At 38.0% G+C, this 25927-nt stretch overlaps 1 protein-coding gene across 1 annotated transcript; it reads right to left on the reverse strand.

The window, feature by feature from the left end:
• Positions 1-737: 737 nt before the first annotated feature.
• On the reverse strand, positions 738-11370 carry LOC119787933 (cilia- and flagella-associated protein 73-like). Its single transcript, XM_038292008.1, has 6 exons — positions 11110-11370; positions 5879-5953; positions 3160-3345; positions 1207-1428; positions 976-1122; positions 738-905 (listed from the first exon to the last, which is right to left on the reverse strand). The coding sequence occupies exons 1-6, from the start codon at positions 11203-11205 to the stop codon at positions 738-740; spliced, it is 894 nt and encodes a 297-aa protein (XP_038147936.1). The 5' UTR covers positions 11206-11370.
• Between the last annotated feature and the right edge of the window lie 14557 nt (positions 11371-25927).

Raw genomic sequence — 25927 nt, forward strand, 5'->3', positions numbered from 1 at the left:
AATAGGTTTGCTGTTAGATGCACAACAAAATAAGAATGGAAGTATCTAAAGCAAAGCCATGCTGCTTGGAAGAGCTGTGTCAGATTAATATTATTGAATCCATAACATTTTCATGTTTGTAATGTTAAAAATGATACTGGGATGATTTTGATCATTAAGGGATTCAACAGAAAGAAGCAGAGGGGATTCCATTGTCTTCGGGTGCCATCAACATTTTCACATGCTCATTACTCAACACTGTAAGATGGAAATATATCATCAATTATTGCTTAATACTGTAGATCGGAGAAGGATACCAGAAACTTGGCAAAATCAGTGTTTCTTTATTGCAGCTATGACTGAAAAACTCCCTTTTCTTTGTATCAATTTTCTTCTAAAGTAGAAAAAAATGGAAACCTCTGCTAAGAAATATGACAGTTTAAGTATGATACACATTCTTTTCTCTCTGTGACCCTGCTCAGATTGAGCAAATGCAGGGTCTCATCAAGTATTTTAGGAAGGGGGTAATGTCACATGATCACCTGCAATGTCACATGATGACTCTCAACGCCCAACTTTCTACCATTCTAAATCAGAGACGACTATTTGTCTTAATAACTGTAAACTAAACAGTGTGTACATATTTACAACATAATTAGTTTTTTAATAGCTTTATTTTAACCCTTTGCATAAAACTCTTTGCAACAAAAAAACTGATAAAACATTGATAAAATATTATGTTGTAATGGTTATTTCTTCTATGCTTTGGCTTTTCCCTTTGACTCGGCTTTTTCCTTTGACTCGGCTTTTTCCTTTGACTCAGCTTTTTTCTTTGACTCGGCTTTTTTCTTTGACTCGGCTATTTCCTTTTCCATTGCCTCCCAGTGTGCCACGATCTTTTGATTGTCCACGATAAACTCATTGATCTGAGGAAGAAACACACACAAATGAGAGTCTGTTATACTCAATTTCACTATGTTCTGTGAGGGAAGTCACCTTCACCAGCTGCTGTTCAGGCCTCATGTCCCCATCTCCTTCCTCCCCAAAGATCATGACATAGAGGTCAAGGATCCCAAGTTCAGTCTCAATCTCCGCCAGTTTTTTATTTGAAGCTGTTTCCTGGACTTTCTTCCACTTCCTTTCCTGTAGAAAACAAATGACACCTGATATTTTTAAAAACTTTTTCATTACTTGGCTGTGATGAGGGACTTTAAGGTGCTTTTATACCCATTTCTGAGCTTCGGAGCGGGCCTCTTCCAGTTTTTTGTTGAGCTCGACAAACTGGAGTTGCTCTTGAATGCGTAGATGGTCAAACCGATCCTTTAGGGTCTGCAGGGTTTTTTCCTGCTCCTCCTGTTCTTTCTGGATCTGAGCCCCCCTCTCAGACAGCATGTCCTTCACATAAATGATGTGATCCAAATGTTGCGTGAGTGCATCCATATCATCAAACTGCAAAAAAGCTAGGTATAAATAATCAGGGCAAAAACAAATATTGCATGGTATTGCACAGTTAGAAATTCATTTAAGAGGTTTTAATTCGCAGACACTGACTATGTTTGTTACCTGTTTAAGAAACTGTATTATGTACTGTACAGTACGGATCCAGGCTTATACAGTTTTCCCTGGACGTGTGTGCATGAATGTTTGCATCCTGTCTGGATTGATGCAACCAGCTGATGGTGTACCCTGCCTCCCACAGGCAACTTCAATTAAACATCCCTGAACATTTTGACTCATGTAGTTTTATTTTATTCCGCTCTCAACCATGTGTTGCATCTAACTTGGAGATACTGTTTTTGCACAAACAAAAAGAGATGTGAATGGGGTTAAATATGTCTATACAACTTCCTTGGCTCCCTATTTCGACTATGTGCTGCACTTTAGTCAACCAAAATCCTGGACGATTTTGAAATTCCCCCCGGACATTTCTTTAGGTCTGAAAAGTAGGACATGTGCAGGAAAAAGAGCACCACTGGTCACCCTATCTTTGCTACTCTGGCTGCGCGGTGGAAAAAGTGGGTCTGATGTGCGTTGGGCGCAGCTACCCTATACTTTCTTTGCCTGTAACAATGACAGCTATATTTTCTGTGATCAGTGGGTGAAAAGTAATTTGAATCCACCGCATAAACATTGTCAGTGCAGTCAGTTCATCCAGTTTACCATCCTGCCTTCAAATATTATTTCTGGAAATAAGGGATAAGGAATCCCATTCAACAGCAGCCTATGGCCCAGTCGCCCCCTCGCGGTTTGCGGCGGCGGCTGGAACGTGTTTTTCATGTACGTAATCCAAACTGCAGGAATCAGGATAATAAAAGCGAACATGCTTTGCCGGCAGATTTAAACATTTTAAGTTAATTTAGGTGTTAAACTGTTTCAGAGAAGTCATCATAGCGCTCTGCATCTTCATTATTGCCTGTCTTCCTGCCAGCTCCGAAATCAGCGACACGCTGCTCCGGCTGCTCTAGACGCACTGCAGACAAGCATGCGCGTTCATGTGTTTTGAAGGCGTGGTTTCGAGGGGTGGTCTGAAGGGAGAGGCATAGTTGTGTATGTTCAAAAATATAGCTTGCGGGAACCATTTCACAGCAAGCTATACAGCCCCTTTAAGCCAGTCATCAGTGCCAAGGGCGTGATCATTTTCTGGACTAGATCTGCTATTTTCACAACTTTTTTGAGACACTTTTTTAAAAAGTAGGGCATTAATTCATAAAAAGGTTACACAGGTGTCACAGGTTAATTCATTCAAGACTCATCCTACCTTTAACATCCTATCCTAAAAAAGGTTGGGGACCACTGTGTTAAAGAATCTGACTGTTATTTGAAATCGTAAAGCTTATCCGTTTTATGAAGTGCAACATAAAACCTGACTGAAACTAGACTAATACCTTTCTGGGTTTTAGTTGACAAAAAAAACGACTAAAACCATCAGATATAGTTACGACTAAAACTAATAAGTCATTATATCAAAGATGGCTGTCAAAAACAACACTGCTAAGTCGCTTTTTTTACCTGCTCCTCGATGGGAGCGAGGTTTGTTTACCTCCTGCATTTGTATTTTACCTGCATAACCAAGTGTTATTTTGTATGTTCATTCATATGAACCAAATACTGCCACACATTACATTAATTCTGCATGATTTACAATGAATTCTGCGTTTACTCTAAACCACTTTGAAGTACCTCGGAGTGCTGGAGCACGCGCTCCATGAAATCTTTGTAAGGTTTATATTTGAGGGTCTCAAGCTTCATTTCCTCGATCCTCTTCTTCATCTGGGCATTCAACTCCTTCTGCCTCTGAACTTTGGCCTCCATTTCCCTCGCTTCCACCTCCTCATCAGCCCTCTCCCTTAAGGCTTTGAGCTCTTCCTGCTAAGATGAAAGTAATGATAGTTCATTTATTATGATATCGTTCAATAAAGTTCCATACACTCATTTAAAAATTTGTGTTTCTTCTAACATATTTGGACATGTTTGGTACGCCTTGTTCGATGAAAGAAAACCCACAATGGTCAGTAATAATAAATAAAAGTTATATGAAAATCAACAAAGGAAAATCCGACACTGCTTTTCAACAGAATGATTTTAACGTCATAGGGAAACGGCCGTTCCAACCGTTGCCTTTCCGAATTCTCCTAAGTGGTGCCCGACTTTACACAAGAGAATAAAGTGGATGTGATTGGTCAATTATCAAGGGGGCGGGATTGTTGTGGCGGAAGGTTCGCAAGCATGTTTGATTGTGGCCTGTTTGTCGGAAACATCTTATTAATCAGTTAGCAAATTAGTGCTAGTAGGTTCCCAATGGGAAATTACATTGGGACCAAGTAGCACTTAGAAACGACGCTGTCAAGGAACGCTATGGACAGCGGAAACATGCAAGAGGAGGAGAGTTTTGGATGAGTCTCCACCGTCATACATTTTTTATTTAGAGGAGGAAGATGTGAAAGGAAATTATTCTTATTTCAACCGTTGCATATATTAGCTGCGACATATGAATCAAGATGCTATGACCGAAAAAATTTGATTGACAGATGATCATTGATACATGATTGGCTGAATTTAGGTGTACAAGCTGATGTATAACTAACTGGCCTGCATAAGATAACAGGAAAAAAAAAATACAGATTTTGAGACAGGATTTTTTTTTTAAATAGAAATGTTCTAACCTTTTGGAAAATATGGTCTGAAAAAGAGTACATATATGTATATATATATATATGTGTAAGCTAAGTATAAGCTAATGAGACAGGCCTGGACCAAAATAGCCTAGAAAAGGCTCAAAATAAATGTGACCAAGTTTTAAATCAAGGTGAGTTCACTAATGAATTAGCATCACACGTGTCTACATGATGTATTCAGTCAGCTAGCTGGCTTATGGCTACGAGTTGTCACTGCACTGCAAAGGAAAGATTATTTATTTTAGGAGATTAGAAAAAGGATTTTAAACAAGCATGCTAAAGGTAAAGGCTATTAGACCATCTTTGATGTTCCAGTTTTAGGTTTCTGTGACTACAGTTAAATCTAAGAACAATTGGACTGTAGCCAACCCCTCTGTATGTGGAGGAAAACTTGATAATAAATCAAAGAGACGGATAATATGAAGGTTAAGAAAAGAGACAAAAAATAACTAAAAGGATTGTACTTTATAATGAGATTAAAGGTAAACTTCTAGTTCCAGAAACAAGTAATAAAAAAGCCTGACTGGAATTTGTTAAACTACATGTTGACAAGCCATAAAGGTTCTAGAAGAATGTCCTATGGTCAGACCAGAGAAAAATTTAACTTTTTATTTTTTAAGTGTCCTGTCTGGCAATGTGGCAATAAGAATAATTGTCTTTATGCCAAAGAGAGCCTAACAGATTTTACTTTCACAAGTGGAGCAGTACTGCTATCTCCATAGGGTTCTGCTTGATTTATGCATATAAATAGCTTTATTATAATTATGCAGGGAGCTTTACAGATTATATGGACACTGCAATGTAAGTAGAACAGGAAAGGAAAACTGAAAAAAAGGATAAAAGATAAAAGAAAGAGGAGATAAAAGGGAGATAACTATAAAATGTCTTCAGTCTGCTTCATTACCTGCAAAGAGATGTAAAAAGAACAGGACAACCATTTCGAGGATCATTATAATGTGCATGTCTGCACAGTCCCAGATAACACAATAGTGTGAGATTTGCAAGGAAAAAACCTTGAGTTTTTAAGAAAAACATGAAGACCTAAACTCAATCTCCAAAAAAGCCAAGTGAAAAAAATACTTTTTAAGGTAACAGAACAGACAGCAGTTTTAATATAAGTTAAATAAAGCAATGCAGGAAAAAAATAATAAATTCTGAAGCATAGAGCAAGAAGAGTCATGGTTTGAGGAGACTTTGCAGCAGCAGGATTTGTTGTATTAGGTTGTTAAGTAGTATCTAAGATCATATATTGAATTATAAACATATAAAGATAAAGTAGAACTGAATCCAAAATAATCATAATGACTCTAACTGTACCAGATCCACTCAGGAATCGGTGAGAATTAAGAAAAGGGACGTCCTAGGCACAGGTAAAGCTCAGAAATAGTGCATACCTGCAGGGGATGCCTCAGACATCTCCCACCTGTAAATGAGGAGTGAGTCAAACTTTCCTTTAAGCGACTATTATATAGCTAAGCATCTCACTGAAGCGCTTGACAAAGGCATGAAGAGTTTTTAAATGTAGAAAGGACAGTTTTTCTTTTCCCCTTCTTGCCTTTTGCCAGGCTTTTTAAACCACTCTCCTTTCAGAGATAAACAGAAAATAAGCAAAAACATTGCAATGCTATGGTTCTTTAATAAAGAACTGAACATTTAAGTGTCATTATTTGTTTATGACTGTGTACGGTCCAGCAAGCCAAATCTAATAAACATGTTTTAAGTACCTCAGCAGGGCTTGGGTTGCTCGCTTTGTCTTGGATTTGCAGTTTCACCAGTCGCTGAAGCAAATTTTTTTTATGCTGCAAAAAAAAAAACATCAAACAAATACAAAAGGTGGGTTACAGTCAAAAACCACAGTTCAGAAAAAGATTACTAAATCCCATTAGAGTGTTTAGACAATCCTTTGGGTTCTTTTTGGCCAACAAAACTGTTATGACCCATAAGATACAGCATCAAAAGTAAAAGGCTGAAGAAAAGGGGCAATGTCAGATGCAAATGGTTGATCTACAGTGACGACATAAAAAAAAGAATGAAAACGTTTATAAGGGATACTGCTGGACATGAGTAGCTGTCCCTGCATTTATTGGCTGTGTCTGAATGTCCGCCCTAATGGGGCACTATATAGTGGTTACGTCATTTTAGATGAGTGTCTGAATGTCTAGTGCATAAAAAAGCAGTGGACTCTAACTTTCATAAGTAGTGATCATCACTAGATGAGCAGATGTATCCCGGATTTGTTGTGACAGCAGCAGCGACAAATAACAAAGATGGCGGAGGCACCGTGCGGGAAGGCAGAGTCACTTGATCAATGGGGAGCGAAAAGTAGTGATCATCTGTCCAAACGGTCAGTTAACTGACTTCACTACAGTCTAGTATATAGTCCCTGCTCTATATGGTGATTGAGGGATTTAGAGTGGATGCTTGGACATGACTTAAAGTGTTGCTTTAATTGCGCTCCCCTCCGTATGAAATTGAATAATAAATTAGGCAAACTTCAGAAAAGACTCTGATAGTCACCTCACTCAGTTACAGACTTTCCAGAGTCCCTGTTGTTACTTCATTTCCTTTATTAAATTTAGTTCCCATTATCTTTGAATTGTTAAAGGAATAGTACACCCAAAACATGATTAGCCTTCATTTTCTACTCACCCCCATGCTGAACAACACTCTGGAGTACTTTTTTGATATCTCAAATGCATCTGGAGATCTGGGAGGCTTCTTACTGTCTGCTGACATTCAAATAATGGAGGTCTATGGCGCCCGAGGCAGAAAGGTCCATAAAAGTCCACAAAAAACGTGTCAATATTCCTCCATACTGCTCGTCTAATGTATTCCAAGTGTCCTGAGTGGGTAGCATCCATAATTTACTCGAAACGAAGTCATTTAGAATGTTTTTAGAGCATAAACAGTAGTGTATAGGATTTCCTAAAAGCGCGTTCACGAGTCTACGGAAACCGCGGCAGACCAAACCAGATGAAAGTGCGCATTCAGCTCGGCAAAGAACTCATGCTCTTCCTCAACACTGAAGTCCTCAGACATTTTTCTTTCGTTGTTTCTTTCTTTGCACAGGTAAACAGCACATTTCTTCTTCTACGCTTACATTATCGGCAGAGCAGACGCTGAATGCACACTTTCGTCTGGTTTGGTCTGCCGCGGTTTCCGTAGGCTCGTGAACTCGCAGGCGCGCGCTTTTAGGAAATCCTATACACTACTGTTTATGCTCTAAAAACATTCTAAATGACTTCGTTTCGAGTAAATTATGGACGCTATCCACTCAGGACACTTGGAATACATTGGACGAGCAGTATGGAGGAATATTGACAAGTTTTTTGTGGACTTTGATGGACCTTTCTGCCTCGGGCGCCATAGACCTCCATTATTTGAATGTCAGCAGACAGCAAGAAGCCTCCCAGATCTCCAGATGCATTTGAGATATCAAAAAAGTACTCCAGAGTGTTGTTCAGCATGGGGGTGAGTAGAAAATGAAGGCTAATCATGTTTTGGGTGTACTATTCCTTTAATAACTATTAAAATAATTTATGTGTTCTGTTTTGTAGCAAAGCCTCATTGAGGATTGGCCAAGACATTGAGCCCAATTGTTAGTTTGAAGCGGCTTTGTAATAACGACTTTACTTGTCACAATTTCGCCTGGTCAAATTTAATATTTTGCTTCTTTTTTTTTTGTTGGGGGGGGGGGGGTAATCTCTTAGAGACTAAAAATCATCTTAGCAGCTGAAACTGACAGCTTAAATGACCGTGATCCAGATGCGGGAATTGTTTATCCATGGCCCCCTGGATTGTATTTAATTACCATTGGAACCGGCGCACAGGCCACTGCGGCTTGTGCGCGCTGCTGTGACTTCGTGGGCTACCGTTGCATTATGGGGAATGTAGTATTGGTGCGGTTGTGTTGCACGCACCAACAATACATTCCCAGGGGAAAACATGATTGTGACCACTTTTCAGACCGATCTAGCTAAAAGAAAGATGCAGGAAAACGCCAGTATCTCCGCACCAAGACACCATGACGTATTTCCTACCGCCGATACTCAGATCGAGATGGACCGCTACTTACAGGGGTGGACCTCTGCCCTGACTGTGCTGTCTGTTCTGCTCCCTGTATTCTGTATCTGGCATGCGAATCCCACCTGCCCATCGCTCTGCAGCGTGTCTGTCTTTATCACCTGCAGGATCAGCTCCCCTCTCCTTCCATCCAGGCTCGTTTTATTTTGGCTTTAATCAGCCTCTGCTGACACCTGGGCGCAGCAGCCCTCCGCCTCCTTAGACAACCAGCTTCAGCCCAGTGGATTGTTAAAGGGGGGTAATCAAAAACCAAAACAATAAACATGCAAAATAAAGCCAAAAAATTTTAATAAAAAAAGACACAATCATATTTTCCCTTGTTTTCTGAAAGCAGTGATCGGTTGGATAATAGAGCAGCACAGTAATGCATTTTCAGTTTATGTATTTATCTTAATAAGTTTATTAATAATATTGATATTAATATTTTGTTTTAAAAATGTGTTAGGTCTTGGTTCAACAGGCTATGTTCATTTCAATATGTTTTAATAAACATCTAACCAGTCCGGCCCTCGTCTTGTAGAAATTTCGTTTTTTGGTCCTCGGTGTATTTGACTTTGACATCCCTGCTCTAAAAACTTTCTTTGGCTGCATGGTGTTGAGGGCTTTTTAATACAAAGTCATGATGTATGTATTTTTCTGATAGACGCAAATATTAATGCAAGAACTTGATCATTTTAACATATGTAAACATTAATATTTGTAGATAATGGTCTGTTATACCATTGCCAATACAAAAATCTAAGCCTAATGCTTACTTCAACATTTTGAAAAAAGTGAAATGTAAATTGTAGTTTTTTCCGTTTTTGACAGACTTTACCTTAGACCTGTGTTTCCCCAACTTTGTTTGACTTGTGTTTCCCTTTGAGCATTTTGTCTTACAATGAGCTCCCCCCTCAGTCAAAACTATTGACGATTGTCCAAAAGTGGAACCTACCATAACTGATCATTAAAAAATATATATATTTTACTTAATCTTTTAAGTTAAGCTTTTAATTCTTAGCCTGGATATTAGTAAGGAATTAAAATAAATACAAAATAGAATCTTATTATAAAACTGTATTTATAAATCTGGAGGTCCTCCCTTATAAGGGACTATAAGGGAGTAACTCCTTTATAATGACAAACTGGATGAACTGGGAACAAAAATTATAGTCAGACTTATTTAATTAGTTTTACTTTTTTTTTTTATGAAGACACATGATCTGCTTTGATAGCTCAGTGTGGAAAACAGCAGATCCCAGACTGTTCTTTACATTCAGTCTGTTCCTCTGCTTGGTTTGGATGTGTGTCAAAGACAAAGGTGAACTCTACGGAGCCCCTCTGATGACATGGTCAAAAAAATTTTTTAATTGTGGCCACGAAGTAGTATTTCGTGGCCACGCAATAAGTATAACGTGCGCGCAAAACACTACTTCGTGGCCACGCAATAAGTTTAACGTGCGCACGAAATACTTATTAATAATATTAATATCATTCCTGGACAACTGGGTAAGCAAATCGAGCGCGCCTTCTCTAAGGTCTAAGGCGCGCTCGATTTGCTTACCCAGTCGGTCGCCGCCAGTCACGTGACATTTGTTGCTAAGACGCTATTTTAGGTGGAAAAGGCGTAGTGTAAACAACCGCAGCATAGCTAAACGAAGGACTAAAGGCCCGTTTACATAGCAGCCTGTCCAAGATAAGTCATTACAGTTAACATAAGCCTGAAAACAGGGGCGGATTTATTGATATTATTAATAAGTATTTCGTCTGCACGTTAAACTTATTGCGTGGCCACGAAATAGTATTTCGTGCGCACGTTAAACTTATTGCGTGGCCACAAAGTAGTATTTCGTCCGCACGTTATACTTATTGCGTGGCCGCGAAATACTACTTCGTGCGCACGAAATACTACTTCATGGCCACAATTAAACATCTTTTTTGACCATGTCATCAGAGGGGCTCCGTAGAACTCAAAGGTTGGTAAAAGCTAAATCTTTCAATGGGGTCCTCACAAAGCAATATTACCACAGAGTATTAGGGCCAGGCTAGAGATTTTTTTTTCTTCTATTTCTATTTCGAGAACAAAGTCTTCACATTACATGAATAAAGTCATCATAAAGTCATCTTCAACAACCCGTGACTTTATTCTCAAAATAGAAGCAAGAAAATTCTCTAGCCTGGCCCTAATACTAGTAAATCCCAGCACTATTTAATATAACATATTTTCATGTACCACTTGCAATACACTCGTAAGACCACTAGGGGTGCGCGTACCCCTGGTTAGAAGTCACCGCCATAGAGCATATTATAGCATTAACGGGTTGCTATAGCAACTATTCAGAGAGATGACTTGAGTTTAACGGTAGTTTCTGTACCCCGTACCACTCTAGAAAGCTTCTTCTTTATTAAACCACACATAACCGTTGAGGAGAGTTAATTAACGGACATACCTTCCAAAGTCATGGTGGGACAACAAGTACTTCAGATTATAACAGAAACTGATGATACAACAGACACAAGAACAGTAACAAATAAAACATGTAACTTAATAACCTGGAAAAGATAACTAACCTCTGTTGCCCCAACACACTACAATATTATTTATAACAACATCAACAGTTTTAAAGCAAAAACAAAAAAACTTGTGATCTAAAACAAAACATTTAAAATAGCTTAATTGGATTCTAAAATAATGTTATCAGATTTTTTTTCTCTTAAAAAAAGAAAAGAATGTCAACACATTTAATTAACCCAATTAACTCAACGTATAAACTGTATTTTATAATCTGTAAGTAGTCAGTTAAATTGTATAATGTGTTAGATGCAGAATAACTAATAAGGTCAGTGTGTTAATGAGTTGGATCAGAACCGCTGGGAATTAATGAGATCAAACCTCTTCCTGCTTCCTGATGGTCTTCCTCAGCTCCTCCGCCCTTTTCTCCAGCGCTACCACCTCCATCCACTCTTCGGCTATCTTCTCCGGGTCCATGACGATCCAGATTCGGTTCGGCTGAACTTTAACAGAACAATCTCACTGGACACTTTCTGGGTTTTAAACTGTTATCCTCCTTCCTCGGTCTGGCGCTTTCTCTAACGGTGTTTAACCTCCACAGCGAATTTTAGTTGTATCCATGGCAACAGGTCGCTTTACTTTCAAGACGCAAAACGGTCTGTTTATACGGAAGCCTGAGAGTGCCATTTGTAGAGTAAAAAAAAGAAGAAAAAAAAGTTCAAATAAATCAATAGTAATAATAGTGATATCATGTAGGATGATATTTATGCCAAGAAAAACCTATTTTTTCCATATAGAAGTCAAAATTTTTATAAGCTCTGATATCAAAGAGTTGAATGTTTGTAAGAAGAAATGATTTTTTTCTTCTTAAAGAGAAGCTTAACTTCTCTAAGAAAAATGAAGTTATGTTTAGAACAAAAATCAAAGTTACGTTTAGTTTATTACCTAAAAATCACATATTTTATGGCAATTTTAAGTCAGATATTTGCAATAAAATTAGGTAACTCTTTTATGATTTTGTTTTTTTTATACCATTTATACCTAGCTAGTTTCCAAAGTGTAAGTGAAAGACTTATGCAGAAGCATTTCATATTAGAAGGACATTCATAAAACACACTTCATTCGATGATTTTCCTTAGATAAACTGATAAAGGCAAAATTATAAATGTTTGACAGAAAAGCATCCTGGAGAAAAGAACAAGATAACTCATAAGATGCTGGCCAAAAGCACAAAATACTGTATGTAGCCTCTAGCCACTTTATTAAGAACATCTTTTGAAAAGCTTGTATATGGTGGCCCAGAGGTGTCAATAGTAATTCAGAAGCCGAAACACTAATACAAAAGCTGAAACACAAATACAAAAGCCGAAACACAAATACCAAAGCTGAAACACAAATACGAAAGCTGCAATATTATTACAAAAGCTGCAACACTAATTAAAAAGCCAGAACACAAATACAAAAGCCAACACGTTAATACAAAAGCCGCAACACAAATACCAAAGCTGAAACATTAATACAAAAGCTGCAACACAAATACAAAAGCCGCAACAGTAATACAAAAGCCACAACAGAAATACAAAAGCTGCAACACTAATACAAACGCCAAAAATACAAAAGCTGCAACAGTAATACAACAGCTGCAACACCAACACAAAAGATGCAACACAAATACAAAAGCCAAAACACAGATACAAAAGCCAAAACACAGATACAAAAGCCGCAACACAAATACAAAAGCCACAACACAAATACAAAAGCCAAAACACAGATACAAAAGCCGCAACACAAATACAAAAGCCACAACACAAATACAAAAGCCAAAATGTTAATACAAAAGCCGCAACACAAATACCAAAGCTGAAACATAAATACAAAAGCTGCAACACAAATACAGAAGCCAAAACGTTAATACAAAAGCCGCAACACAAATACCAAAGCTGAAACATTAATACAAAAGCTGCAATACAAATACAAAAGCCGCAACAGTAATACAAAAACCACAACAGAAATACAAAAGCTGCAACCCTAATACAAACGCCAAAAATACAAAAGCTGCAACAGTAATACAACAGCTGCAACACCAACACAAAAGATGCAACACTAATACAAAAGCCGAATGTGAATCAGCCATTGATGCAATATCAGCCAAAGTCACTTATTAGACTGAATTGAGAAGATTTTGACAAAGCAACTGCACCTGATAGAACTACTTGCTACAACCGAGGTGAATGGGTTATTATATGTAAATAGGTGGAACATGGAAGCAGCTGGACTGCAGCAGCAGAAGACCAAACCAGGTGTCAAATATCAGCCAAGAAAAAGTGAGGCTTTACCATTTAAACCAGAACGAATTTGGACAATTAGACTACAAGAAGATGGAATTGTAGACGTATAGAGATATGACGCCACTGTAGCTGACCACATCCGGCCCTTTGTGACCACAGAGAGCTGATCCTATGATAGATACTTCCAACAAGACAATGCACTATATCACAAACCACAATTGGTCTGAAACTGGTTTGTGGAACTGCTCTTCCATGTCTCCCACAGTCACTGATGTTTTTGTTGTTGATGTAACATCTGGTTTGTTATTTTATAAATTAGTAACAAATAGGGGATGCAGTCATATAGTTGAGTTTCACAGGAATATTATAAATCTTTGGTTACATAAAAACCAAGACAGCTCTAAATGCAAAATTTAGTTAAAGATTCTCCTACTCAAGTGCCTGGTGATCATATTGCAGTTATCAGGTTGAAGGCGTGGAGGAAAAACAACAACAAAAAACAAGACAAAACAATGAAAAACAGCAAAAAATTCAAAAGAAAACAATAGAAGAGTAGAAAAGTAAAAAACTATTGATGGAGATCACTTCAAAATAGTCCGAGACATTAAATCAACTGGAAGGAAACACAAGTTTCATGTCACTGTTTAACATTTAGAAAGTAGCATGATTATTATTATTAATCAATGTTATCATTGTAGTTATGTAATATTGAAACTCAGTTATTACACCACATGTTTTCCATCCTCATCCATCCAACTCCCTAAATTAAACCAGAGGAGTATTTATTGTTTTTATGTGAAGTTTTGCATGAATATAAACATTTCATTTTTGTTTGTACCCACTAATATAGTCTTTTTTTACCGCCTCGTTTACATCTTTTTCATGTATTTTGAGTTCTGGGTTATCTCCTCCATAAATATGTATTCCCAATAGAAGTCAAACCAATCTTTCCGGCTTGAACTCTAATATCATGCTCAAGTTGTTTTGTTTAGTTTTTATTGTTCTTTTATGGTTATTTTGAGTGCTTGCTCCAGACGCTTTTTTATTGCAGGATGACTCATGCTCTTTGCTTTGCCATGCTTACTGTAAGGCAGACTCAATATTGAATTTCCTCTCTAAGGAACATAAAGTCTGCAATTAGTGGCACTGGATTGTGGATCAGTGTCTCCATCATGAGGCTGTTGGTGTAAACTACAAGTTCAAATTAATATTTTTTTTCCTATTCCACATGAAAGAAACAAATAATCGGACTTATTCAGGAAAGCTGACTTTAGATTATATTCCAACTAAACTAAATGTGCTCTCAGATACAAAGAAAGCATATTAGTTGGTCAACAAGTGTTGAAACCTTTGGATTCCAAACTTATTGTCATGATTATCAATGTTAACAATATTTCAATGCCAGATCTGTGGTTTGTTGTGTTGGATACAATCAGAGATGGGAAGTAACGAAGTACAAATACTTTGTTACTGTACTCAAGTAGATTTTTCTGATATTTTTACTTTACTTTACTACTTATTTTTATGGCGACTTTTTACTTCTACTCCTTACATTTTTACACAAATATCTGTACTTTCTACTCCTTACATTTAAAAAAATTGGCTCGTTACTTTAGTTTTGAATAATTTCAATGGAGTTACCGTTATTATTTTTCACGTCATCAATACCAAATTCAATCTAATTGGATGGGAATCTACGTTGCATTTGACGCACCACTACAAGATGAATCGACAGATTCGGCGGTATTCATTGGCGGCAAATCATTGCAGCTTGGTGGCGGTGGCGTTAGCATAGTAGCATGGACGACGAGATGATTGAAAATGAACACAACGGAGATCTAGTCCTATTGGCAGACATCCATTTAAAATGTAGGCAACGGCATGAAAAAAGTGGTTTCTACTTTTACTTTTATACTTTAAGTAAATTTACAAGCCTGTACTTTGTTACTTTTACTTGAGTAAAGAAGTTTAATCAGTACTTCCACTTTTACCAGAGTATTTTTTAACACAAGTATCTGTACTTTTACTGAAGTACAGAAAGTGAGTACTTTTGCCATCTCTGGATACAATGGAAAACATCTGACATTTTCAAAATAAAGGAAAATGTGAAAATATGCTGCACAATTAACCCTTTCCTAGCACATTGACACGGTCAATGTTTTTCTCCTACAGGTATAGCATGGAATAAACTCCTAGAAACTGTAGAAGCTCTGAAACCTGCAGCGGCTATCTAACATTAGTACATTAGTTTCCAGTTTAACTTTCGTCCTACTTTCATAATTATTTTGATTTTTGAAAAAAAATCTATCAATCATTTAATCTTTTTTTATATATGCTCATTTAATTTTAAAGTGTCAATGTCATTCTCTTTAACTATTTGTGTTGCCTCTGTGCCACTGCAGTGCACTTTCCTTATTTTCTAATATGCAGCACTTTGAATTGATTTGCCATTGAAATGTGCTATATTTTTAAACATTTCTTTCCCTTACTTACTTGCCTTAACCATGACCAACCTTAGCATGTATTTCAGAATTGAATGTGATAGGTCAGCGCAAAGCATTGCATTAATTTCAAGTTATTGGAAAAAAGTTTTATAAATAATTTTACTATAAAAAATCTGAGAGGTTTGACATGCCTTTGTAGCTAGAATTAACACTTAGTCAAACTAGATTTTTAGCACACATCGATGTTAAGTTCTTTATTTGCCTCCAAAGTGCAGCCTGATACTCATTTGGAAGTTGTTTAAGGTAATAGTATAGAATAGTAAAAATGTTTCCCTCCAGGAAATAAAGTTGAAGCTTCTCTATTTTAATGGTTTTAGATAAGTGAATAGTTGGAATCTTTTTCTTTTCTCATTAAACCCAGCTAAATGGAAAAAAAGAAACAGATTCAGCACCAGGCCTCTGCTCTCCATCCTTGTCCATCATGATTTTAGTCTGCTCTTTATGTTTTCACTAGACAGGAGTCTTTTCGTGACTTTCATAAGACTTGTCTTAACCTTACTGTGTGTGTAAAACCAAACTGCCACCTATTGTCAGTGCTGAGTTGGCTCTGACAGTATCTTTTCTGGCAATGTGGCAATAAGAATAATTCTTGATGCTAAAAAGAGAACCTGCTTTCACGAGTGGAGCAGCATGGCTATCAGTATAGTTTCCCGCTTGATTTATGCATATAAATAGCTTTATTATAATTCATGCAGAGAGTATTACAGATTGTATGGACACTGCAATGTAAGTAGAACACGAAAGGATAAACAGAAAAGAAGGAGAAAAGATTAAAGAAAGAGGAGATAAAAGCGGAGATAAAAAGGAGATAAAACATCTTCAGGCTGCTTCATCACCTGCAAAGAGATGTTAAAAGAACAGCAAAAACCAATGGATATAGTATAAAAGATACAATAAAGTAGCACCTTGGTACTATCCCTGAAGTATAAGTAGTATTATTTAAGTTGACATGTATACTGTGGTAGCTGAAGGTAAGAATATGGGCTTTCTGTATGGAAGTGAATCTCTAAGTACCTGGAGCCAAGCACCTGTAGTTGTTTGTGAGAGTGCACTTGTACATGTAAAGTTTATCTAAAGGAAAAATGCTCAATAGTGGTTGTGAAGAGATGGAGACACGCCCCTCCAGAGAACCAAGGCGAGCGCCGGGGGACTCAAAACCCCAGACACCCAGAGAGACCCCAAGAGCAAAGGCGTCCAGGAGGGGCCAACCCAGGAAATCTGGTCGGCAGCCAGCCACGTCGAAGTGGATCCGGCCATGGGCCCCAAGACCCCAGGGGCACCCCACCCCCCCGACAGGAGTCCCACCTGGGGGGCCAGGCCCCGCAGAGCAGCCGCCAAGAATAAGCTAGTACCCGCCAGGGCATCCATCCCCAAACACTGAGTATGACCGATGTACCGGTGATCCCAAGCACCAGCCAGCAGAGGGGGGGCAGGACAGGGGGAAAGGGCTCTGCACTTAGTGGAGACTTGAGATGTTTTTGGGAGAGGGAGCAGTTCAGACTCCAACCTGACAAGTAAAAAAAAAAAAAAAAAAAACACAGTCTCAATCACGACTGCCCAACCTAGTGCCCTCATTCGCAACACACAGTCTCTGTGAAGAGGAAGAAAAAAATCATTGAGGCACACATAACACTCACATCCAATAATCTCGGGACCGGGTACCGGCGCCGCGGTCCTGGGCTACCGGATGACCCAATAGGTGAACCTAAAATTCGGATGGGGGGTAGGGGAGCGGTGTCACCACCACACTAACCCATCTAGCATCTGCTTCTGGCCCGGCCCCCTAACCCCACACCCGGACCAGACAACCCCCAGTAAAAGCCTCCTAAGCCACCCAACCAGAGCCTCCCACCTGGCCACTTCCTCCCCCTCAATACCCCATTCAATCCACCCCCCTTTGGGGAGAGCAGCAATGACAGCCCCAGCACCGCCAGGTGCACCTAGGCCACACAATAGACTGTTGCTAAATTGAAGCTTAGGTACAGTATGGATTGCATAATTAAAGGCAGACTGTGTAACTTTTGGCCTCTAGGGGCGCTAGACCTGTAACTGCTCCTCTCACCAAAGGTTCGAATAATCTTAATTTGCCTAGATATGGATTCTAGAGCCACTATTTAGATTTAAGTATGAGAAAGGCAATGAGATGATCTTACCAAAGGTAAAAAAGGATTAGGCGAACTACAGTTGACTGAAAATTAGAAGTATTTAAAAAACAAAACAAACTACTTTAGATTTATTCACTTTCATTTGAAAAAAGTATTGGACTTTGGAGACTTTCAGGAAGAGAGCCTAAGGGGAATAGAAAGATTATTTCAAAAAGGTTAGTGTTCAAGCTTTTCTGAAAACTAAAATGTTTTCACCAGAAAAAAACTAAAGCTGTATAACCATACATTCAAATAGTTGATGGAACAGGTCTTCATTACCTGGAAACAGCCTGATTTTACATTCAATTGATTGGTCACCGGCACAGCAAACATAGTTTACATTAGTAAAAATCAATTTGACTGTAATAAACCAGTGACATATGTACAAGTTAAGTAATACACTCTTCTAGCACAGATGACAATGTGCCACAATCATTTTCCCTGAAAGGCTGTGTGCCATTTCAGATATGGGCCACAACTGTGTAGCGAGGGGGAATGTCACACGTATGTCACTACAGATTCTCTGTTTCTGCTTGATTACATCAGTCTTCATCTGCATCTCTGAATCCTGCAGAGACAACAATCCTTGCTGTCACTAGTAATTCATTCATTTTTGGAACTGGGGTAAAATTCTGTTCAAAGATGCTCTACACAACGCACATTTAAAGTTTTCAAACTCCATGAGGATTATGTACTTTTATCACATTACAACCAATTTATACTATTTGAATGATAAAGCTTCACACAGAAGTATATTATTGTGAAGAGAATGGGAAATTATTCTTGGCTATCCAAGACTTTTACAAGTATCAAATTAATCTGGTACCCCAAAATAAAGATCTATTTGATTAGAATAAATTTACCAAGAAATGGCCAAAAAATGTGAAGTGGGAAGAGCATCAGAGAAGTAAGTAAAGTCAATTTATTGAATGCCTTTTACAGACATAACCAATAAAAATCGGTGAATAGACCAATAAAAGCCCAAATAAAATCACAATAATAAAAATCTGAGAGAAATACATTAAAATATTAGAGTGACAAATTAATTAATTCAAAATTAATAAAAGGGCAGAGAAGCATCCAAGTGTCATGATCTTGGAGCTGATGACTGGCTTGTTTTATTCACCTGCCTAACTCCGCTCAGTTTCTCATTGGCGTCCATCTGAGCCGCCTGCTCCTGCTTGTATTTAACCAGCCCTCTAACCAGTCATCAGGGCCATGTGATTCAAGCCTTTGATGAGAGTTCTCTAGTGTACCTGATTGTGTTCTGAGTGCCTGATCCGGACTCATTCTGAGGTCTTCGACACCGCCTTTGTCTTCATCCTCTGGATTGTCCTGCTTGGATCTGATCTCCTTCCAGTTCTGCAGTCTTCAAGGCTTCAGCGACTTACACACTGTTTCTACATGCATGCTCGGTGCGAGGGATTGCAGGGAGCCACTGAGTCGATGCAATCAGCTCGTTTTCCTAAATAGAAAAAAATTGACGAAGCTGACTGTGTAACCTTTAGGAATAAATTGAATAAAACTTTTATAATTAGAACAAATTTAGATCAAGGTGCTATTTTCTTGTCGCAAGTGTCAGGATCCGGGACTTTGCCCACCAGAGGGCGCAGTGGATCCAAGCCTGGGGAGCTTGGACTCAGCTTGATCAGCTGTTTGACATTCTGCTGATTAAGGAAGCTCCCTATATAAGCTGTATGTGATTTTCTCTCTGTGCTGGATCATGTGTCTTACCTGTGCCATCATGCCTGTCTGAGCCTTGAACCTGAAGATTCCTCTGAGTGCCATTAAACATTGGGGTTTTTATCCTCCCTCTGTGTCTGTGAGTCTGCATATGGGCTAGTAAACCATCGCAACATGACAGAACGATCCAGCCAACGGACTAGCCCCGCAGACTCCTTCTACGCGCTCCTGGAGAGCCCGCTCTGTGCCGCCTGGGAGACCCCTGAGCCCGCTCTGTGCCATCTGAGAGACCCCTGAGCCTGCTCTGCGCCTTCCAGAGCCTCCGGAGGTGGAGCCACAATCGGTGGATCCCTCGGTTCCTGAGGTGGAGCCACAATCGGTGGGTTCCTCTGTTCCTGAGGCGGAGCTGTAGTGGGCGGACCTGTTGCAGAGCTGCGGGAGCGGAGACGGCGTCCTTCCCGGGGCTTCATGGGGAAGCGGAGACAGAGTTTCTCCCGGTGCTTCCTGCTGAAGCGGAGTTGACGCCCTCTTCCAAGGCCCCTGCAGCTTTTGAGACTCTGCTCTGTTGCCGGTTTCATGGCCGGCCACCTGAGACTTTTTCTGGCATCCCTGGTTCGCCCTTCGCCCTCCATGGGCGAGTTGTTTTTTTGTTTTCTTTGGGGCATCTGGAATCCGCCCTTGAGGGGGGGGTATTGTCAGGATCCGGGACTTTGCCCACCAGAGGGCGCAGTGGATCCAACCCTGGGGAGCTTGGACTCAGCTTGATCAACTGTTTGACATTCTGCTGATTGAGGAAGCTCCCTATATAAGCTGTATGTGATTTTCTCTCTGTGCTGAATCGTGTGTCTTACCTGTGCCATCATTCCTGTCTGAGCCTTGAACCTGAAGATTCCTCTGAGTGCCAATAAACATTGGACTTTTTATCCTCCCTCTGTGTCTGTGAGTCTGCATATGGGCTGGTAAACAATTGCATCATGACAGCAAGGTTAATTCACGGTCACTTCTTGGCACATTCACATTAGCAAAACCATTAGCAAAACCTTTCAGTGTATTCTCATTATCAGTTCGTATGAAATCGTACGAAAAGTTATGCGCAGTATTTCGTACATTTGAGACGTTTTTTTCGTCGTATTTTTACGTCCCTCCTCGAGACAAGATATCCGTGCGCATGCGCATCTTATGCACCATTCAATAACATAAAATTTAACATAAAATTAACCCTAACATACAAAACAGCAAGCAACCTAGTGAGAGACATCATGAAGTAATTATTGCACTGTCCGTCCCAGTTTTACGTCCGTCCGCGGATCAGCTTTTTTCGTCTGTCTGGCTGCGCATGCGCACTAATCTGTTTTGTCGAGGAAAAACATCAAAAACGTACAAATAGTGTGCATAACCTTTCGTACGATTTCATACGAACTGATAATGAGAATATGTTGAACCTTTGGCTACATAAAAACAACATATTTAGCATTTGCTCCTGTAAAAAAAATTAAGAATTAACCTATTATAATCTTTGTAAATCTGCTACCTATTTTTAAATGTTTTTCATGAAATGTATATATATTATATATATGTGTGGGGGGGGGGGGTAAACATGGCTTTTAAGATTTTTTGTGTTATATTTCATGTCTTTTTATTTTTGCCTTTACTTGCCTTATGGGAAAAAGGCAAGGAAAGGCAAGTTTTTTCATAGCTGAACAAAATACAATTCAAAGTGCTTTACACAGATTAAACAACAAAATTAAAAATAAAAATAAAGCAAGTAAAGATAAAAATGTGTTAAATGAAGGTAGTAAAACATAAAAAAAAAACACAGTTGGACCACAAACTCTAACTAATAATACCTGAGTTAACAGTTTACTTTCAACAAACAAATGCAGTTCTCAACAAATGGGATTTAAACTTTGACTTAAATTACTATGTTTCTATATTTAATTTATTTCAATTCAAATCAATTTACTAATTTCAGAATCAACAAAATGCATTTCTTGTAAATCATTTAAAATTATTAAATGTTTCAAAATATTAACAATAACACATTTGGCTACATTTATATATGATTTTGGAATGTTTTATTTTGGCCAGACTTACATTTGGTAGAATATAATAAGAATATTATTATAGAGAATTTGTATATTTCTGAACAAAATGTTGGTAGAAATTAATCTTTAGCGTTTTGAGAGAGAAGCCGTTTCTTTTACATTAGCTTGTCTCTCTATTCCCTTCAGGCATTCCCTGGGATCATATGTTCACACTCAACATGGCTGCTGAGAAGATGGCTTTGGTAAAATCTGCAGAAATTATGCTTGCAGCTGGAGTCTCAATTCAGAGGCTCTTCCATCTGTCTCTTATCTGTCTTTTTGTCCCCCTATGGTTTTTAGCTCCATACAGCACCACACTGTTAAAGAATGTCATCTGCAAAAGTATGCTGTTTAGATCCAATTGCAACATGACCAGCTGACAGAAAAGGTTTTATCCATGTAATTAACGAATGAAACCTTTTATTACACAGTAGAATTTTGTGCTGAACAGCATTTTAAGCCTAGAAGGTTTTCCTGTACTGTAGCTATGCATCAATTAAGACTGTAACTGGCAGGTTGAGTTTCAGAGCTACTAATTCAGTCTAATTAATTGATACAATTACTTTGTCTTTGGCGCTCAGACCTCGGCAGGAAACATAGCACTTAATTTTGATAGATATGCGTGAACAGGAGCAAAGAATAGGGCTGTTCCCCCCCCCAGGCCTGAAACTGCTGGTTAGCGAGACGATATGCTGAGCTGTATGGGGAGATCCAGCGATACTAGAGCTTCACTCAGGGACCTGGAAGATAGAAGTACAGTTGGATAACACAGATTGAAAGAACCTGTCCATGATGAGCAAGCATGAAGCGACAGTGGAGAGGAAAAACTCCCCGTTGGGAAGAAACCTCTGGCAGAACCAGGCTCAACTTGGCGGTCTTCTGCCGGAGCGTTTAAGGAATGACACTCTGATGAAGCTTTAGCTACGAAGGTGGAGGAGGGGCTGGAGGTGGGTTGAAACGGTGTCATCTGAATTAAGTCAGCGCATGCGCCGCCTGCGCACAGGAGCAGACAGCTGCGTATCGGAGGCCTTTTAAGATGAGCTTTGGATGCCGATTGGCTTTTATGGAGGCGTGGTTCAAAGCTGATTGGCTGTGTCACAGGTGGATGTATGAAAAGCAATGAGTTTCTTCAGTTGAACTTCCACCTAGGCTCCATTTAAACTAAGCACTTTCAGCAGCTGGACACCTTTTTTTTTAGATGAGTGACAGGCACTGTGCATTTTAGCCAAGAGGCCTGTAATGGAAAACATGATGAATTGAGGACAATACTCTAAAAACTAAAATGAAGAAGCAAACAGATGTTTAGGTCTAGTTTTGACTTGGCGCTGGGGACATTTGCAACGTCGGAGAAAATTTGCTGTGGTAGACTGCAGCATTTCAGGGGAAGAGCTCTGCTAAAACAGAGACTATGACAGGCATGATAATTAGTAATTGGTAAATTTCTTGTACTAAACATTTTTTTCTTTGAGGAAGCTGTTCTGAGCTGAATGGCACTTTGTGTAACGAAAAAAAAATCCTTGCTTCATACTTAAGCACACTAATATAAACGTAGATTAAATCGTTTAAGATCAAAACGGATTTACTCCAGATCAGATGACTCTTTTCTTCTAGCAAGGAAGAGATATATATATATAAAAAAAAAGAATCATTCCACTACTACAACTTTATCTGTTTTGCATCTCTACAGCTTGATTAATATCATTAAGCTCTGAAAAACAAAAGAAAAAGGTGTTGTTTTTTTAATTCTCTATCAAATAGAGATTAGGCAGATTAATTAGGTTAAATTGTGCAGCAGATTGCAGCAACATCATGTTAATGCAGTATCTTCTCAAAGCCAGCTACACTATTATATGATTGGCAAACTAATCTTTCTTGTTACAAGAAAAACACCAAGTCAAGAGAAACACATCAGTTTTTAATGTGAAACTGCTGACTAACTGCTGATAATTTTTATATTTACTCAAAATTTCACTATGAGAGTTTCTTTGAAAGGTTTATGCCAATGGTTACACTCGTTATCACTTAGTTTATGAAATATTCTAGTGAATAGCTACAATAACTGGCATTTTAAAAATGCAATCATTACAACTCTTTATTCTTCTAATTTGGAAAATGTAAACAACCTGAATTTTATCATACTAATATATATTTAGCATGCTAATATTTATTCAAAGCACTAGCTAAAAAAATAGATCCATTCATGATTTAGTTTTGCAGGTTTAACCCTATAATGCCAAATGTATCATACTTGATACATACGGTTTCTGAAATGTTTTGCATCTGACACATTTTGCATAATTAAATGGTAAAAACTTTGCTCAAAATCCTATTGTACACAATCAGATATACCTGATAAGAGCCAGTAGAAGACTACACAAAAAATTATCTTGACTTATCGCATAGTAATAAATTATTAATATCAAAAATGTATTTCTGTTTTTTTTTGTTCTTTTTACATATTTTGTAAAGGGCAAATAAGGAATTCAAACCAAAAAAAAAAACTAATAATTATCTATTTTGTTTTTTTCTTGGATCGGGCTTTAAAGGGTTAAAACAGCTGTCTTGGAAATTCAAAGCTGAACTGAAAACAAATTACACTTTCTAAAAATGTCTGTCCAATTTGCTCCACATTAATTAATTTTTTTTTATATCAAAAAAGTCCCAACTCCTGAAGATTTACAGTGGCTAACATATCTTGTTATTTGTAAACTTCAAAGATACCAGAAATACACTAGTTTTATTTGAGTTTAACAAAGACTTTGTAATGTTAACCTCCAAGAGAATAATATCAGGTTGTTCTTTAAACATTCTCAGTACATATAGAAAGCAACACATTTCAATTGGAAATACAATTGTCAAGATGGGTAGGCTACTGTGAAAATTAAAGATTCTCTTATATTTCAATTAAACTTTAATTAAAGGGGGATCATGAATAAATAAAAAAAAGGTTTTACTTGTATCATATGGAGATAAGCAAAAATAAAAGCAATATAATGCTAATAATAAAATGCTAACAGTGATTTTTAGCTATATTAACCTGTGAAATCAGCATGATAATATCTGAATTGAGAAACAGCAGTCAGTCCTCTCCCATTGAGCCAAAATCCTCTTTAAAAAATCTTCTTTAACAAAAGTAAAAAAAATAAATAAATAAAAAAAAAAAGCTTAAGGTTTTTACCTGCTAATCAAATTTTGTGATATTTTAGATTATGGCTAGTAACTTTAAAATTCTATAATTGTATTTAACCAGCATTTTTATTTTTTGCCAAATTCCTCAGAGTTGTAGTATCTATGAGGCTTCCTACATTTCTGGAAACTAGACCAACTAAAATGAGTTAGGAAACAATCATTTTATGAGTATTATTTGCTCAGACTGGGGTTGATTGTTAATATTAACTCCCCATGGAGGTCACTCGTGACAGAGCCTCTCGTCCCAGCAGCCATCTGTCCATTAAGTGAAGGCTCTGCCTGTCAGATTACATTTCCTGCTTGGTCATTTTAAACCTCACACCTTGTTCCCTTATTGCATTGCTCATTGCCACTTTGTATCCCTGGGGAAATCAGTTGCCAGTTTGAGCAGGTTTGGGGCTCATATTGATTGGATGTTTATTGGCTGCATGTTGTCATTCAAATTGGTTGTTTTTGTTCAGATTAGGCTTTAGCAGATATTGTGACCCAAAGGGACAGAGCTCAATCTTACGCAGTCTCTCTCTCATGGGAGAAACTGAGGGAAGATATAGAAAAGCATTGGGTTTTTTTTTGTTGTTGTTTATTCTCCTACTGGGGGACAACTAAAAAAGTCTATAACAAGCACAAAAAGGCTATAACAGGCTGGGAAAATTACCCTGCTATTATATCAGTGGGAAAATAGGCAGTTGTAAAGAAATTTTTATTAAATAACAAGTCTGAGTTGTTATGCTTTGTGTTGAAAATAAAATACATCAACATGTTAATGAAATTTTATATAAAATATAATACATCTTCATTTAAAGGGAAAAAAAACAAACTTACATAGTCTTTTCTACACGCTGGTATATCCATGTCTGTGTTAATTTGTTGTAGCTTGTGCTAACGCATGTAAAACGACTAATCTGCAAGCTACAAAAAACAGCACGAAGATTAATTAAAAATTATAATCAACTGTTTTTAAAACCATAAATCCTATAATTGGAGCAGGATTTGTGTTCAAAATTGTTACTAACCGATAAACATCCAGGATTTGCTCATGTTGTTCATGTCCACAAACAACCATTTGCTAATACTGCTTTTAAAGCATATTTATATCTGTAAATGAAATAAAGACTTGGATAGGTTTTAACTCAGAGTTGAAAATATGCTATAATCTCAAAACATTTAATTGTAACTTGATCACTAATAGTTACATATAGGGCAGAATGATTTCTGGGTATTTGTTGATTTAAGGCACTTTTGCTCATTATGGTAATAATCATGCATTTAAGAGTTTCTTTTTTCCTTGTGTTTTAGTTTAGCTTTCA

Source organism: Cyprinodon tularosa, unplaced genomic scaffold (genome assembly GCF_016077235.1).
Source record: "Cyprinodon tularosa strain WSP-4 unplaced genomic scaffold, ASM1607723v1 ctg306, whole genome shotgun sequence".
Taxonomy (NCBI): domain Eukaryota; kingdom Metazoa; phylum Chordata; class Actinopteri; order Cyprinodontiformes; family Cyprinodontidae; genus Cyprinodon; species Cyprinodon tularosa.

Excerpts from the sequence above, each read along its gene's own strand:
- LOC119787933 (XM_038292008.1), bottom strand. The coding sequence starts at position 11,205 with ATGGACCCGGAGAAGATAGCCGAAGAGTGGATGGAGGTGGTAGCGCTG. Across the intron at positions 1,123-1,206 it reads GCTCCGAAGCTCAGAAATGG|GAAAGGAAGTGGAAGAAAGT; the intron begins GTATAAAAGCAC and ends TGTTTTCTACAG. Across the intron at positions 906-975 it reads CTGAACAGCAGCTGGTGAAG|ATCAATGAGTTTATCGTGGA; the intron begins GTGACTTCCCTC and ends TTTCTTCCTCAG.